The sequence below is a fragment of the Malaclemys terrapin genome, chromosome 8 (assembly GCF_027887155.1).
Source record: "Malaclemys terrapin pileata isolate rMalTer1 chromosome 8, rMalTer1.hap1, whole genome shotgun sequence".
Lineage (NCBI taxonomy): Eukaryota > Metazoa > Chordata > Testudines > Emydidae > Malaclemys > Malaclemys terrapin.
In genome coordinates this window covers 89,653,451-89,666,891 of record NC_071512.1, presented here as the reverse complement: position 1 = coordinate 89,666,891, position 13,441 = coordinate 89,653,451, and the positions used below count along the sequence as shown (strand labels likewise).

General features: G+C 36.7%; 1 protein-coding gene across 1 annotated transcript in view; it reads left to right on the top strand.

Moving 5' to 3' along the window:
• Nucleotides 1–13,441, top strand: part of LRRC7 (leucine rich repeat containing 7) — a 344,062-nt gene that overhangs the window by 285,586 nt on the left and 45,035 nt on the right. Inside the window, exons 21-22 of the mRNA XM_054037099.1 lie at nt 5,864–6,013; nt 11,034–11,153. Of these exons, the coding sequence (XP_053893074.1) occupies nt 5,864–6,013; nt 11,034–11,153 (270 nt within the window). The remainder of the gene's footprint in view (nt 1–5,863; nt 6,014–11,033; nt 11,154–13,441) is intronic.

Below are 13,441 nucleotides of genomic sequence, written 5' to 3'. Positions count from 1 at the left end.
GAATCTTGCCCCATAATTTCAAAAATAATTTTAAAATTGTCTAGGGTATTTTATGCAACATATCTCCCTATTATGTAAAACAGTTCATAGCAGAAAAAGCAAAAAATTGTAAGGAAACTATTACAAAAACTTTTCCTACTATTTTGAGTGAATATATTTTAAAACTGTATTTGCTTGACTTTTTTGTGTTCTCAGACTATTGGACACAGTCTTCTTCAGTCCCCCTGTGATTTTGAATGCCCTTTCCCCAGTAGTTTGTGGCCAATAGTCATTTCCAACTCACTTCCTACTGAAGGATGCTAAACTGGGCCAGATGCATACCTTGATGGAACTCTGGGGGGTGCATGTAAACAACAATGTTACAGCTCCCCTATAACCTTCATGGAAAAATGTGAAAATTAATAATGGCTAGTGGGTGAGAATGCACTGCTGAAGAGTGGCCAAACAAACAAAGAGTCTTAAAATGGCCTTTTTCTTCCCTCATAGCCCCTTCATCAGCCTCCTCCTTTCTCCACCAGAAAAACTATTATACTATGTAGACTACTAACCTGGTTTAAAATTTAATTTTTACTTTAAAATATGGAGTTCCCAATTCAGCTTTGTCAGAGCTATTTCATGGTGTATCTTAGGAAAAAAATGAAGAAACTTTTCAAAACTCATTTAGATGGCAGTATATGTACCAAGATTTTCAATTTTTGGTCTTAACTCCACTTAAAAAGTACAGTAAGGATCTGACTCTGGCTGTACCTTTAGGAAGTGCACAGCACAGTTTGGGGAGGAGGGGCCAAATATGGCTTTATGCCACCCACCTTTGCATCTGTGACACTTTGGTTTCAACCCAGATCAGTAAGAGGTGTGTCACCACTTGCCTTGCAACTCTGGGTGCCTTAAATGCTATGTTATGGTGACTCACAGCCTTGACACCAACAGCCTGAACACAAGCATGCATGTCAGACCCTGACTTCCACTGCTTAGTTACTGTTTGCCAAGTGACCCAAGACCCTCCCAGTCCTGAATTTTCCCCAAACCATCTGCTCTGTAGTGTCCAGTCCTTCTGACTGTAGCACTCACAGAATCTTATTAAGTTCATTGCTCCTTTAAAGAGACTATACTCTGCAGCTCATTAATCTAACTAGGGTTTGACAAACACTGTTATATCAATCACAGCACTGGTTGGTTTAGATAAAAGGTAAAAACAAGCTTATTCAATTAAAAAGAGAGAGGTTTAAGTGAGGATAAGGGGTAAAAATAATAAGGGTTACCAAAAAACAAAAGTCAAAATATGCTTTATAATGGCTAAGATCTAACTTAAGCTACAGTCTTCAGTGAGGAAACTACCTTGTATAATCTTCCTTTTCCAGCAGTCAGTGACTAGCTCTTAGGATCCCCACAGAGTCCAAGATGCTGGTTTTCCTTGTCTCCTCAGGTGAAGAATAACTTAGGGGTTTTCTGCTCCTCTCTTTATAGTCCAGTAAACCTTTGAAAAGTATATCTCAAGGTTCATTGACCCTTCTTTGAAGGGCAGGAAGGCTTCCTGGGGGTTTAGTCTCCATCTCCCGCTGACATTGTGATTGCTTTTTCCCCACTTGCACTCCTTGTGGCTTTGTTTGCCTGGCATGCAAATATGCTTTTGTCTTTGGTCACACCTTACTCAATTTAGATGAAATACACATGCAAGCAGACGCAACCTCATTCCTTTGTCTGCCGGTTGGGGGGACTGTTTTATCAACTCCTTCTGATATGCCTGGTTTAAACACGTTTTAGTCATAACTCGAGAAAATCTGTGTAATCCCTTGTGGGGATGCAAGAATATTAATGATAAGTGAGTTATTTGTTTTCCAGAGATATATTACATGCCACCTTTTAAATATATATCATGACGAGTGTTGGCTGTAGTGAGTATGTCAGGCCTCATAGGAGTTGCTGACACAGAGTAGTGAACACCCAAGGGGCCTCTATGTCACAGCATACTTCAGATTCTTGGCTGCTCTAGTATCAAAAATGGTCCCCCAGCGAGGGTGACTATATTTCCCAAAGAGAAAATGGGATACTGTGTGGGGCTCGCCCAAGTCTCTCATCCAACCCCCCAGGCAGAGCTGGTCTAAGCTGCTTTCTTGAGTTCCCTCCTGCATGCAGGGCTGTCCCAAGCCACCTGGCATCACTGCTCGCCTGAACCCCACTGTGTGGGTCTGGCGTTTGCCGCTCACTCCCCCAAGGTTTGCCAACCCTCTAGGATTGTCCTGGAGTCTTCAGGAATTAGACTAATCTTTAATTAAACATTATGTCATGTGATGAAACCTCCACGAATACATCCAACCACAATTGGCAAGCCTACTCCTGCCTCCCCGAACATTCTTCCATGCCCCATTGGGTAGGGTGCCCCACTTTTGGGACAAAACTGGGCATTTGTCCCAAAAATCAGGACACCCAGGGTAGGGCTTAAAAAGGGGACTGTCCTGGCCAAAATGGGATGTATGGTTACCCTATCCCCAGCATAAATTGTATAGTTAACATATTATAGCCTACCTTGAATTATCTATGTGCTGCAACATAGGCCATAATCTCCATAGTGCCATGCATTATGGACCTGCCCCTTATAATGCCTCCTTTCCTTAACCCTGGCATCCCCGTTTGCTGGAGATTGCAGGGAGGACAGAATAAGGCCATGCATGGAATTCTTCTGTGGCCCCATAAGGTGCTTATTAAGCCCTACTGTGCTGCCACAGCCCGGAGACAGAAAATCTGTTCCTAAAGTTTCATAGCACCAAAGCTACCTCTGAAGCACAGCTGAGTGCCACATTGGCTAAGGAGAAACATGGAACGTTTCCCACTGATGTCTCACTGCTTGAACCCCTGATGGTCACATTTTAAAGGATACTTGTGCATCCTTTGTCAGACAGGCCTGCAAGAAAAACAGGCACCCTGGCTGCTGTGAATTTTTACTTTCAAATGAAAGGTAAATTATCTACTTTCCACAGAGACTCAACCACCTCCAAATCTTGGCAACTAGACTTAGACTTTATCTTTGATGTCTAATGGCCAACACTCTTCAAATGGCCACATTTGTGGGAAATAACTTGTTTTCCCTCCATCCAAATTAGGATTCAGTACTCCCAGTTTAGTTTTGTAAGTAAAGGTTCAATTTTAAAGCAGGGCCAATATTTGAAAAACACCAAAGCCAGGCTGGAAAAGGAAAGAAGGAGTTGCTGGGGGATGGTGACTACAGGCTAAAGCAATATTGCCTTTAAAAATAAAATTAAACTAGGTAATTAAAAAAATTATACTGTTTTTCCTCTTCCTTTTTTTAAAACCAATCTAACTTACATAAAGGATGGCTGGACAGTAGATTTGTTTTTTATATAAATGAGATGATTTTGTAATAAGGGTTCAAATTCTGCTCTCATTTACAGATGTGCAATAGGGGTATAATTTAATGCAGAATATGGTCTGTGGTTGGTAATGTATCATTCATGACTTATTGGGGTTTCAAACATGACATCACTTTTTTTTAAAAAAAAAAAAAAGGTCAAACCAATGAAAACTACTAACTAGAGCTGGTCAGAAAATTGATTTTCCCCTCAAAAAATTTTGAGATTGTGAAAAAAATTCATTCTGAATTGGGACATAAAGCCGAAATTTTTTGCAGAACAAATCTCTGGGGAAAAATTGTTTAGGGTCACTCAAAATGTTTTGTTTTGATATATATGAAGTTTTCAATTTTGATCCCCCTTTTATTTTTATAAAAATAAAGTAAATTTTAAATGAAAAGATGTTTTGAAATGAAAAATCAAAACTTTGTTCTGAAAATTTTGAAATAGGATGTTTTGACATTTTCAAAATGATTTCCAATTTTTAAATGAAATTTCACTGAAATCCATACAATTTCACAAAAAAATCAGATTAATCAAAATGGTATTTTCTACATGAAAACTCTTTTAACAAAAAATTTCCAGTCAGTTCTACTTCTGACAATCACTAACAGAAGCCATATTAAAGTAAATAATTGATTGGTCGAGGTTTTGAAGACAAACTCATTATGACTTTTCTTCTCCAGCTTTGGGATGGTAGTGGCTTTCAGAAGTTCTTCACACATGACTCCATTGCCTTTAATATGCACTCTTCATTGAAAAACTAACTCAGAAAGCTAATTTCTTTTGATTTCCAGTAGTCCTTACCAAAAAAAAAAAAGAAAAGAAACCTGCTAATGGTCTTGTCAGAAATGATATGGGTGTACTGCTGAAACCCTACCATTTTAGTAACGCTCAGAGAGCATTGAAAGGCTCTGGATACTGTTTGGCAATAGTGTGTTACAAATACATCATAGCTTTTTCAAAAGAGGGAAAAAATATAAGTAAACTGTCAAAAGTGTATTCTAATGTTTTTAGGGAGCAATATTAAACCTGTAGCTTATTTAACTGTGTAATGGTAGCATTGGATAGGCACAATTATTGCTTTTCAGTGTGGAGATTATTGTTATAGCCATTTAGCTGTAGAAAGATGAGCATGTTTATTTTCCATGCAAAATCTAGTACTGATGATATAATATTTCTATGCATGGTTTGACTATCCAGCAAAAAATACACTTTATAAGTGTGGGCTTGTTTCATAAACCAAAGCGGCTTTGAAAAACTGCTGTGGTCTGATGTGTAAATTATATGCATTTTTAAAATGTATCCAAATACATAATTTATGCTGGATCTTAACAACTCTGAAGTCAAGATACCCATTGCTATTCGTGTACTAAAGAATGCTGCATGTTAAAATAACATTAAGGCTCAAACAGACAAACTTAAAAAATTTTATCTTGAAGACTGAAACTTCTTCCTTACCTCCATTGCTGTACTTGTGGTATGTAAAATTACTCCTTGTTTGGAGACCACATAATACCTAATTAAAATGTGGTATCTTAAGGACAGAGGTTTCAGGCTAAACTTTGTATTTTCTGGATTTTGTTGGTTTAGGACACACTTTACAATTATTTTAAATATTTGTGCTTGGTGTAAGGAATACATTCATTCATATAAAGCATGCAGTGAAGATCCTGATTAATTAAATTAGGTTTATATTGATTAATGCAATTGAAAGTGATCTAATATACAGTAAATTTGCAGCATACAGTCAGAGAGTGAGACTGTGACCATAACCATACTTTGCACAAGATCAGTTTTATGGACCAATCTTTATGGAGATATAGGAAGTGTAACAAACTTCATGTTAAAGGTCTTTGCTCCAGATGAAAACATATTGTGCTAACTGATGGAATCCTCAACCCAAACATATCAGGTTGCCTGTGCAGCTGGTTTGTAGCTGCTAATAAAGGAAATGGGCAGTAGTGGATCCAGCCAGTTGATCCTGTCATGTGGAATTTTGGTCCATTTAGTCCATGCGTGCACAGACCCATTCACTGGGTGTCTGTCCCAACCAAAATCCTCTTTTCCACAAAGAGCTGCCTTGGGGATCAATTAAATAGCACACAAGATGGTACAGAGACCTCTTGTATGGGTTTTCCTGCTATTACTTCCCTGCACTTCAGATACACAGATTTTTGGGAGTGTAGGGCATCCCTGGCCCTATATCCATAAAAGGATTTGTACCATACAATATACCACAGTTTTCAGACTATAGGTATAAAAATATTTCATTTGCTATCAGTGTTATAGTCTTTTTATGGTATCCATTTTATGTATAGCCAGTATTATATGTGCTTTTATTCAACTGAGTGCATGCATCAAAAAGCTACTTATTTCTTGGTATTGTTTGTTTGCTTTAACTAAAACCTGTGAAGTTAACCATGTTTGTGCGATACTTAATTCAATGAGCATGTGTGTTCATATCCTGTCACGTGGTTATTTCCTCTACTCAGACCGCTGCTTACAAACACCACACTGTTAACCTTGGCATGCTGCACTCTGGAGGTTTGTCAGCAATGCATGCAGGCAGAAGCATGACTTTAAACTTGCAGACTAGATCTAAATTTGAAAACCAAATTCAGCAAGAGCTACCTCTACCAAAAGTAAGTATGGGATAGCCAGTATATACCAACACCACAGAATAAATTAATACCCTTTGCTTTTTCCTGCTTTAGCTTTTCATGCTTATACTCTGTAATCAGTCCAAAAAGCAAAGATGCTAGTACCATAGTTTACCTAGTTAATAACCTTGCTTTTTGGATTAACCAGCTCACATGGCTGTCATTGCTGCTTTCTGCTCTTGTGTTGCAGACTAATGTTATCCTGATTATATGTTCTGGGAATAGAGCTGGGATTATGTTTCATGTTGTAGATGTTTAATCCCATAAATGGTACTATAGACTTTTTTTTGAAGAATGTATGTAGATTGCATCACAGGAGCCAGGGTTTTGCATTTTCCACTAAATTATCTGAAACAGCACTGACATGCTTTGAGCCCCTACTAGCGACAATTACAGTATTTTTAAATTTTGGTTTTAAGTATTGGGGATATAGAAAAGCAAATTAGTGTTCTCAAACTTTTCTGTTTCTGATTTCATACCTATTATTGATATATTGATGCATGTATATATGTATCATACACACATATAAACATCTACTAATCTACATGGTTCATGAAAGAAGAAGCTATAACAAGATAAAGTAGAATATTACCCATGAAAATCTTGCCAAAATATTCATAGCATTATGTAGAAGGGACTGTAGTCTCAGCTTTAACATATGTGAGTAGTCTCACTGAAGTAAGCATAGGTCCCTGCAAGGAATAATTTTGACATAAAATTCCAAAAAGTCATATTATTTATGCATATGCATATGAAATCAATGTGACTACTCACATGCTCTGACATTTGCCCATGTGGCTTAAGAGTTTTGCTGAACTGGAGTCTAACAAGCCTGATCTAACTATTAATACATATAGTGTATTGTATTTCCCAGTCACTAAGCAAACTGGTATAGTTCAACAGTACAAATACACACATTGTATTGCCAAGCTGCACCTAATAACTTATCTTTTCACATTTGGTTAGTTTCTTATGCCCCTCACTCTCTGATTATCCAGAGTGTTACAAACCTTCATATTTGTACTTGTACATCTCCAATGTGGCACAATTAATGACAATTGGCATCTTAAATATAGGTGTACTCACTTAGAAAAGGAGTTTTCCAGCATTTATCATATTTTTTTTCTTTCAAAGACTGTTGCTATATCTTTGGGTGATATATTAATACTTGTTCCAGGTCTTTGCAAGGAATCACTTCGACATGTAATTCCAGACAGCCTTAGTATTTTATGCATGTATATTTAAGAATGAGGTATTTCATATGTCATGCACATCAAGAATTTTAGGTCATATACTGAACTTGACTTTAATGCATTCAGGTCAATGGGGAGTTATATGTATGGATCTAGGTGATATATTACCCCACGTGCATATTCATGTGACCTAAGGACTCTCCAACTAAGGACTCTCCAAGCTCTTACTTTAACATTCCTTCTGTTAAGCACTCAATCACAATCTGCTACATGCCGCCATAAAATCTCATCTTAAAAAATGTGGAAGAATGATATTCTCTTACTATACAATATGCAAAGCAAAGACAAAGTTAGTACTGATGTAGTACTTTGAATTCCTAATACTGCTTATTTCTATTCCTTGATATCTTCTACAACATTTTGCATTTCTGGCTGCAGGACATAAATAACTCGTGAACTAAATGTTAAACTATAAATCTTCCAATGGCTCTGTGTAGATCTTTGAAAGGTGTCTACTGGAAATTCTGAAATTGTCTGCAAGTGTGTTGTGGATTCAGACTGTTTTCATAGAAAATGTTGATTCAGTTTTTATTCAAAGAAGGGTAATACAGTAGAATGTTTATAACTAAACATAACTCACTTGAAATTCTCACATTCAGAATGCATATCTCACAGGGAAAAAGATTGCTTACATATATCAACCTTTTCTTTCTGAAAACTGAATGCCTGTGGGCAATCCACACCCGTGGAGCCTGCAAATTTAATGACTATGGCAGCTTTTGCTGTGTTCTCTCTGACTTGTTGTTTAAGATCTTTTTATCATTATCCTGGTTATTAAAATAACCTTTACTTCATTTTGCAGGTGTCTCCACATCTAGACAGATTGAAACAACACCATCATACATTTAAACATCTGCACTGTTTTATTGGATTCTTAATTTTCAGTTCTACATTTGTCTACTTAAAAGCTTTTAAAGGGATACATTCTATATGAATGTAATCCCTGCTGACATTAATTGGAGTATATATTGATGGGAGACCAAATTTGAACACATTTTAAACAATACTGTGCTTAAGTTATTGATGTTCAGATGTAGGGTCAGCTGGATCTGATTGTTGTTTTGACTCTGAGAACTCAGGCAAGGGACAGAAACTCTAGAAGCAAAAGTATTCTTCCCATATGTAGGTGCATTAAAGGGAGGAGATGTAGCAGGGAGTTTGTCCCCACAGCACACTCGCACACAATCTGGCTTCTAGTGCTATGAATCAAGGGGAAGCAGCTAGTGCTTTCAACAGAGAGCTAAGGGCCCAATAAATTGTGTGTTTTGGAGTAGGAGGAGAGGACCTGGGCTTCAGCTCCTTATATATTGCTGTACTAGGGAGAATGCCTGTTATACCTATTGAGCAGTTATAGCAAGAATCATCACATCAATTGTTTATTCAAGGCCTTCTCCTCTCATTTACAGCAGCATAATTCCTTTGACTCCAAAGGAGTTACTGATTTCCATTGGTGAAAGTAAGAAGGAATCATGTGCATTATGCTTTTCAAAGCTGTAATATATCCGGACAACACCACTTGGATGGTTTGCTCCTCTTCCTTCTCCCTGGTGTTGCTCAGACTCAAAAGAGCCATAATTAAGGCCTAACTGGCCAATGGCAGCTCAAAGAGGCAAAGAAAACAATTAGGGATGTGTTTATCTTTCTTAATCTATTCTACTGCATCTACTATCACATTGAACTGTTGCTCTTACTTTTTATCTAGATTTAGTAGGTGTAAAACTTCTATTAATGTGCAATTCATTCAACCGCTGTCAAATGAATAACTTTATAAGCAGTCAAATTCATTTTCCTGTCAAAAATGAAAAGATCTATCATCACAGCTTTTTCCCAATCTTCTACAGAAAACAGTAAATAACCACCTCATTTTTCTTTATTCCGCAGCTTTAAAAATAAAAATGGCACCACTTTCTCTGCAGTGAAAAAAGGAACTTCTTTCAGACAAATGCCTTCAATTTTAAAGTTCATATGATAATTATTTTTTACACTGTATGGATTGTTGCTTAGATGAACTTCGTATCAAAAGCATATTACTCTCTCCCCTAGGAACAGTCAAACAGTATGTTACTTTGTCAGAAAATATTGTCATGTAGACACAGTCCTTTGAATAGCATATAGCACATGATTTGTTCTAGATGTTCTTATCAGTCTTACAAAGTAGGAGCAACTCTGGGGATTTAAGTCCATGAGAGGCACTACTGGAAATTAGTCACATCGCAAGGATGACACACTTGCTTTTCTCTGTGTATTTTTATTCTCAGAATAGAGACTATGCAATGGCAAGTTTTTATTTCTAATGTTGCTCACTGGAATAATCTCTCAAGATACACATTTTATTTTCGTGACTCCAAGGGTATAGCAATCATGCAGTCTCATTCAGCCAAACTGAGAAACAGGGTAGGAGGCATTGGCAGTACTCAGATATCTAAAGGGTTTCCACAGGCAAAAAAAAAAAAAAAAAAATTGGAAATAATCTGAAACAATGGCCCAGATTCTGAACTGCAGACAAGGAAAACAGTAGAGCGTAAGTGGTGTGGTAATGGCTCTAAGCAACTTTTGCATTCCTCTGATCCTTCTGGGCACCGGGCCAGGCCCTGGCATAAATTAGAATAAAAATCTGTTTTAATTTATGCTATCTGCTGATGGTCCCAAGGGTCTGTTACAATAGATTAGGGATCCGCCAAATGTAATGGACTCTCAGCCATGCGCTCATTCTCCTAGCCATGCATTTGTGCCAGCAGAAGTATCATCAGAGGATCCTCCACATTGTAGAAATCCTCCTGTGGCTGGATCTGCCCTGTGATGGCTGGAATTTGAAAGGTTTCAGACAAGTTATATTTATGTGAATAAAAATTAATTAAGCCTAACTAAAAAAATTAAGAAATGAAAATAAAATTAGATTAAGATAGAATAGGACACGAAGACCACAAAAATAACTGAAAAAGAGATGTGTAAAGTCACCAGTGAAGGAAAATGACTAGGATTAAATGTGTCGGGGGGGGAGGAGGGGATTGAACAGAAAAGAATAATAGAAGTATGAGTCTAGTTCAGGAAAGTACTTAAACATGTGCTTAAGTCCATCCTATTCAGGAAAGCACTTAAGTATGTGCCTAATTTTAAGCATGCGCTTAAGTCCCATTGGCTTAAATTGAATTTAAACATATGCTTAAGTGCTTTCCTGAACTGAGGTCTGTAAGAGTAATGCAGAAGGTAACCCAAGGTATGACAACTATAACTTCAATATTGTCAGTATTAAATATAACCTTTTAAAGAATGCATTGTAAGCTTAACATTTAATATTTACATTATAGATGATGGTGAGATATTTATACATTCTTTCACTGCTCTTTACTGTACTTACAATTTGAATGAGCAGTAAGATGCTTTTAGATTGTGTGATTCTGTAGCAAACTACATTGTGTTAAAAATGTAATTTCAGAAAAATATTTACTGTTCTATTACTTCAGAATTTGAGTTAATTTTCTCACTTCTCTCATTATTGCCAAGATAATTAATGAGCATCTAAAGTTCTCCGATCTAAAGTAAGGTCCATAGACAACAGTGCAGTCAAGACTGCAGCAGGTATACAGTTCTTACACATTAACACGATATAGGGGTAAAGCATAAAATGATTCTCATTACAAATGAAATGTTGTGAAATTGAACAAGTTGGATTTGGGGCAAAAGTAAGTGGTGGTTTTATACAGTGATCTGTCAAGGCACTAAAGTATATCCTACCATTTTTACAATAGACCCCATCACAGCAGAGTAACATTCTAGACAATGGACAAGAAGATGTTTCTGCTAGTAGCCAATGGAATCCATATCCACTTGGAAGGCGGGATGTGCCACCAGAAACCATTACTAAAAAGGTAACCAATAGCAACATGATGATATAAAATCTGATACTTATGTACTGGCAGCTTTTGCCTCTCCCACCAAAATCAGCAGCAACCCCCTACTCCAGTTGGCTTCACTGGACACAGGATAGGTGCAATACATTTTTTCTTCAAGGCTTAAAACAGCTTGTAAATCAATAATCTAAGGGTCATATTTTCAATCCTAACTTGTTATTTTTGAGCTCACTTATGCCAAGTTAATTTATTATGTTTGCAAAAGTGGATGCATGTACCCGTATGTTCTGCATAGACAAACTAGATAGCTGGGCAAATAACTGCACACTCTACCTGCACAAAATATTCATATTCCTACATTCTTAGGGTGCAGAAAGAGACCAGCTTAAGGCTTGCTGAAAATTTGGCCATTGGTGGTAAACTTGTTTATGAATATTCATAAAACTGAAAGACAAAGGATTTTAATAAACTAAAATGTTTTAAAAACTCAGGTTTAAAAAGATCTCACTGTAAAAACAGTAGTGATAATTAAATTGTTAATCTACACATGTGCTGGTTCTGATCTCTCTTGCACTAGTCATAGGAGTGAACAGATGAAGTGAGTAAAAATGGTGTAAGTGAATCAGAGTCAGGTCCAAAGACATAATGAATATATTTACAAATGCTGCACCTCAAATACCTTTAAGTATTGATAAGGTAAATATTTTCCTACTGACTTCAGATTTTTTTCATTCAACACAGTCTCAGAAGCAGCAGTCTTTGCCATTACAAAAATTACATTGTGAAAAGAGGTCATTTATAAATGTGCAGGAGAATTACTCAAGTAGAGCATCAGGTCCAGATGCAATAGAAGTCACTCTGCTCAGTTCAGCCCAGGGACTGTTCCCTCCTAGCACCCCAAGGAACATAAATCATTGCAAGAGACAAAGGGCAGTCGAAGGCAGATGGGGCTCTGGCCTTCCATTTGTGGAGTTGGGCTCTGAGAGTAAGCTGAACCACTCAAAGGGATTATATAGTGTACATAGGAGCTGGGAGGATTGTACTTCCTGAGAGGAGTTACACCTGATTTTATCCAGTATATATGAGATCAGGATTAGACTCATCAGCTCAAACAATATATGATATGTATTTGTACATTATTGTCATAAGAAACTGAAAAGTCAAATCCGTATTAGACATTTCACTATCCTGCTGTACAGATGTGGTATGTTAAAATATTACACAATGAATCAGAATCTGTTTAACTCATTGGCACTATCCATTGTTGTAGCCATCATCAGCAGTTTTAATTGCATTGGCAATAACGGACTCCCAGCTTCAAATAATTAACTTTTATGATGGATGTTAAAATAATATATAGAATACAAATGAAATCAAGGGAAAACATTCCATACAATAGAGGTGTTTTTTCAGCAGAATTAGTGATTCTTGTTTCTAAGAAAAGGATTTATTTTCAACTTATCCAAATACAGCAGAAACCATGCTATAAAGGCACAAGAAGCATTGATATAATCTTTGCAAACAAAATCTATGAAAATGAATGAGAGAATGAATTATGAATATTATTTACTTTTCATTCTCAATAGGTACTTTTTAATGTGCATTTATGACAATGCTAATTTCCCTTGCATTGAATGTGACCTAGAATATTTTGTTTTGTTTTTCCACCAGTTGAAGGCTTAAATATAGCAATCATTTTGAAATTAATTTCAGTCTTCTGTAAAATTAAATTCCCATATACTGAATAATGAGATTTTGTAAAAATAAATATGGGGTAAATTCTGCTCTCCCACTAGCATAATCACACTGGTTTTAATGGGTTTGTGTCAATGCAAATGAGAGCAGAATCTGGTACAGAGCCCCATGTGTGTAACCTATCCATAATAAATCTGATTTCTTCAGTTTGCATGACAGAATATATATCATGTAAATGATCCATACCTGTAGGGCCAGTGTTGACTAGTTACATGGTAACTACCAGGCAATGGTTAATCACCATGTAACTGCAATATGTATGTATTGTACCATGCAACTATGGTAATTACCGTGCAACCATTAACATGGTAATTACTATACAATTACACAGTAAATCATGGTTATTTCTCTCCTCTTAACTATGCAGAGTGCAGATTAAATGCCAGTTGCTTCTGGATCCAAGGTGATCAATTACACAGTATCTGCAGGCAATCACTAGACTATTTCCATTAAAAAGTAGTTTGGTATTTTTGCCCTTGATTTAGAATACCGCTCTGTAAATCTATTAATTTGCTGAAAAACAATCCACTCCTCATTTTAATACTGCTGGA